Source organism: Octopus bimaculoides, chromosome 23 (genome assembly GCF_046866305.1).
Source record: "Octopus bimaculoides isolate indiv1 chromosome 23, ASM4686630v1, whole genome shotgun sequence".
NCBI lineage: Eukaryota > Metazoa > Mollusca > Cephalopoda > Octopoda > Octopodidae > Octopus > Octopus bimaculoides.
Window position 1 is genome coordinate 26,279,831 of NC_142950.1, and position 5,000 is coordinate 26,284,830.

At 37.2% G+C, this 5,000-nt stretch overlaps 1 protein-coding gene across 1 annotated transcript in view; it reads right to left on the reverse strand.

Annotated features, from left to right (window-relative positions):
* Window positions 1-1,156: 1,156 nt before the first annotated feature.
* The window catches only part of LOC106880948 (P-selectin), a 19,452-nt gene continuing 15,608 nt past the window's right edge, over window positions 1,157-5,000 (reverse strand). The window contains exons 12-13 of the mRNA XM_089340180.1: window positions 2,806-2,985; window positions 1,157-1,422 (exon numbers count right to left, since the gene is read on the reverse strand). Of these exons, the coding sequence (XP_089196306.1) occupies window positions 1,172-1,422; window positions 2,806-2,985 (431 nt within the window). The 3' untranslated portion in view covers window positions 1,157-1,171. The remainder of the gene's footprint in view (window positions 1,423-2,805; window positions 2,986-5,000) is intronic.

Genomic DNA, 5,000 nt, shown 5'->3' on the forward strand with positions numbered 1-5,000 from the left:
ATATATATATATATACATATATATATATACACATATATATATATATACACATATATATATATACACATATATATATATACACACATATATATATATATACACATATATATATATACACATATATATATACATATATATATATATACATATATATATATATATATATATACATATATACATATATATATATATACATATATATATATATACATATATATATATACATAAATATACATATACATATATATACATATATATACAAATATATACATATATATACATATATATATATATATACATATATATATATATATATATATATATACATATATATATATACATAAGATGTACCATCCTGAGCGTGACCGTTGCCAGTACCGCCTGACTGGCCTTGTAGGGTTTTCGAGCGAGATCGTTGCCAGTGCCCCTGGACTGGCTCTTGTGCAAGTGGCACATAAAAGACACCATTTCGAGCGTGGCCGTTTTCGTGCGGGTGACACATAAAAGCACCCACTGCACTCTCTGAGTGGTTGGCGTTAGGAAGGGCATCCAGCTGTAGAAATTCTGCCAAATTAGATTGGAGCCTGGTGTAGCCATCCGGTTGCACCAGTCCTCAGTCAAATCGTCCAACCCATGCTAGCATGGAAAGCGGACGTTAAACGATGATGATGATGATGATGATACACATAAACAATCAAACAGACTCCAGAGTGACTGGTGTTGGTTTGCATCAGTAAGACTTGCATAATTTAGTAAAATCAATATAAAAAAAAAAAGAATACAATTGTCTTGGAGAGTGGAAAATCAAACATTTTGAACAGATTCCTTTGTTAAGGAAAAGCTTACAGGAGACAAGTTAATGAAAAACAGCAGTTTTACATCCTCCAAACTGAAAAAAGTATATGTATATCATCATCATCATCATCATTATATATATATATATATATATATATATATATATATATATCACTTCTAAACAAGTCATTGTCACCACTATACACACACAGACACATGTAAGGGTGATAGTGACTTCGAATTTCCGGCCTGCCAGTCTTTGTCCGACTGTCTGATGATGGCCAGCATGCTGAAACATTAAAGTCACTACCAAATAGGTTTTACACTCTCTTCTTGTAAGGGCTTGATAACTATGCCCTGTTATCAAAACTATTGATTAACTCTCCAGTTTAATGTTAAATTGTTTTATTAAAACTTCACATAACTCACTTGGGCATTTGTCGGTGTTCCCTTGTAGTTCGTAGACCTGTTGGTCTCTGTTGTAGGCACAGATCAGTTCTTTACTCATGTTTCCTTTGCAGGCGATTGTTACTTTGGCACCAAACTCAATAGTGCTGGTCTGGGGTTCAAATGAGACCATATGCACGTCATTCCTTTCAACTGCATTTATGTTCTTACACGTCGCACCTACAAGTGAATAAAGATTATTATTATTATTATTATTATTATTATTATTATTAGTTTCATTTACAATCAACAGATTAAACTATTTGAAAAGAAAAATTCCTAACATTGGGCTACAACAAGTAACCTTAGATGCCAAGAACCCTCCTAAGTATCCTAGCTGTCCCTAATAACATTGTTTTCCGGAGCTGTACTAAACTGGGTTTTATGCCTATTTCCTCTATCCACCTGTTCAAATAATTAAGAATGATTCCCAATGCACCTATCTGCAGTCAGTTCTCACGACTAAGACTGTTCATGGCTTTCGCATGACTCGATACGTGTTCTCTATACTGGTCAGTTTTCTGCTTGAGTTTTTTTTATTTATTGTGGCCAATTCCTTTCTACTTCATGTTCATTTCTGCAGTGTCTTTGAATCTCAATCTAGGTCTTTTATGATTTCTTTTCCCCTTGCATAGCTGGGATCAATGTAGTTGTCAGGGGAATCTGCGTTTGTCCATCTTCTGTACATGCCCTAACCAATGTAAATTTCTTTCAATGAATACATGACCCTCGAATTCATTGCTTTAATAAAATTCCCTCCCTTTAGTTTTGCTTCAAGCACTCTTCTAATCATTCCCTAGTACTCTTTTGAGACTTTCATTTTTCTTTCCATTACCTTATCATAACAGCAGCACCTCTAGGTACTTGTATTTTCCACCCTCTTTCAGTGACCTAACAATATGTGGTATTCTTAATCCAACCAGGATTAATCTTTTGACTTCTCTTCTTAATTAAAACTAACTGCACATTTACTTACCCTAAACTGCATATCAAAATAACCTTGCTAAATAGTCTTACTGTTTGTTATACATATATGCAAACATACATACATATGTGTGTACATATGTACATATGCTCAGACGCACACAAATTACACAGACACACAGACCGGACAGATAGATAGATAGATAGAAAGATAGATAGATAGATAGATAGATAGATAGATAGACAGAGACTGATAGATAGATAGACAAATAGATAGACAAATAGACAGAGAGACAGATAGATAGACAAATAGACAGAGAGACAGATAGATAGACAAATAGACAGACAGACAGACAGACAGACAAATAGACAGATAGATAGATAGATAGACAGATAGACAGATAGACAGACAGACAGACAAATAGACAGACAGACAGACAGACAGACAGATAGATAGATAGATGGCTATAATATAGATTCAACATGCCTAATATACAGAAGAGAAATGAGTGCACACTGAGATAAATCATAAAAAACTCACACAAAGAAAAGTAAAAACAGGAATGAAGTATCAAACATGGCAAATTTAGCAATAAATGTCTCTTAAAGTTATGTAAATCAATCAGATTTGTTACATACGTGTGCATGCTGGCCTGTAGCTCCAAGTACCGGAAGATGTACAAATAATAGTGTCCGTTCCAGAGACTACATAACCAAAATTACAACTGTATTTTACTTTATCATTGTAAAAGTAATGCTGCCGCGGCGATATTATATTGTTTCCTGTATTAGGAATCATAGGAGTTGGGCATCTAATTTCTGCAAATAACAGAAGAAAGAAAAAATATATTTTTTGTTTCAAGATTAAATAACAAGACAAACGAAATATATGACATACCTGTGTGTGTGTAATTCAAAAAACGTGTAATAAATAAACAGACGAATATATACTAAATACACATATATATATGTGTGTTTGTGTGTCTGTGTTTTTACCCCCTTCATCGCTTGACAAACGATGCTAGTGTGTTTACGTCCCCGTAACTTAGCGGTTCGGCAAAAAAAAAGACCGATAGAATATTTAGTTGAATGAATTGACCCCAGGACTTATTTTTTTGCTGAACCTGGTACTTATTTTATCGGGTCCTCCTGCCAAGGCGCTAGGTTATGAGGGGGGGACATAAACACACCAGCACCAGTTGTCAAGCTATACTGGGGGACAAATACAGGCACAAACACACACACACACACACACACACTCTCTCTCTCTCTCTCTCTCTCTCTCTCTCTCTCTCTCTCACAAACACACACACAAACACTCTCTCTCTCTCACACACACACATGATGGACTTCTTTCATTTTCCGTCTACCAGACCCACTCACAAGGCTTTGATCGTCGCGAGGCTATAGTAGAAGACACTTGCCCAAGATGCAACGCAGTGGGACTGAACCCAGAACCATGTGGTTGGGAACTTCTTACCACACAACCACACCCGCGCCTCTGTTTAATTATTTATTTATTTGCATACATCTGGGAATGTGTTTGACGTTTTCTTTCCATCTGAAGACAGTAGGTTAACATTGGAAGACATTTAAGAAACCCAAAATTTCTACAAATCCTACTCTGTCGTTTGTATGAGAACATGACGTCGACTAGAACTCGTCTCTCTCTGTCTCACTTTTGCCATCGCTCTTTCCACAGTGCAGTAGAATTCTTCACACCACAAGAAACTATCAGTGGCACCTTAATATGCTAGACGATATAAGGCAGTGAGCTGGCTGAAACGTAAGCACGCCAGGCGAAATGCTTAACGATATTTCATCTGTCTACGTTCTGAGTTCAAATTCCGCCGAGGTCGATTTTGCCTTTCACAAGGTCCAAAATTTTTGGGGAAGGGGGTCAGTCGATTAACTTCAGTATGCAACTGGTACTTAACTTATTGACCCCGAAAGGATGAAAGGCAAAATCGACCTCGGCGGAATTTGAACTGAGAAAGTATACAGATGAAATTTACTTCGGAAAGAGGTCTGTGTTTGTGATGGTTAGTTGGGGTGGGTGCACTGGGAATGTGGCCTAGATGTCAAGGGAGCGGCAGCCCAAAAAATTTGGGAACCATTGCTCTAGAGTAATATGCAAGCACTCAAATACGAATGCATTGAAACTTATAGTATAAACAGCATAATTTTTGGTTTCTTTGTAATTTATACAATCTCTTATATATATAAATATTAGCCATTTCCAGTTTTAATATCAATAGTTTTTCATTTAAGCCACAAGGAATAAAAGAAGTAAAGTTTCCTTTCCAAGTCATATAAGCTCATAAAGGCTGGTTTCCCGGTTTCCATGATGTATATATCCCCTACCTGGATGGGACTCCAGTCTGCCGCAGGGTGACTCATTTTTGCCAGCTGAGTGAATTGGAGCAACATGACATGAAGTGTTTTGCTCAAGGACACAATGCGTCTCCTGGTCCTAGAATTGAAACCACAATCTTACGATTGTAAATCCAGCACCCTAACCACTAAGCCATGCACCTCCACAAGCCACAAGACTCATTCTCAATAAATAATAAATAAATAAATAAATGCGCCCTTTTAAAGCCTAGCCAGGCTCATAGACCCGGTTTCCCGGTTTCAATGGCGTAAGTGTTCCCCAGCTGGACGAGACGCCAGTCCATCGCAGCGTTACTCATTTTTGCCAGCTGAGTGGACTGGGGCAACGTGAAATGAAGTGTTTTGCTCGAGAACGCAACGCGTCGCCCGGTGCAGGAATCGAAACCACAATCTTACGATCATGGTGCTGACACCCTAACCACTAAGCCATGCACCTCCAC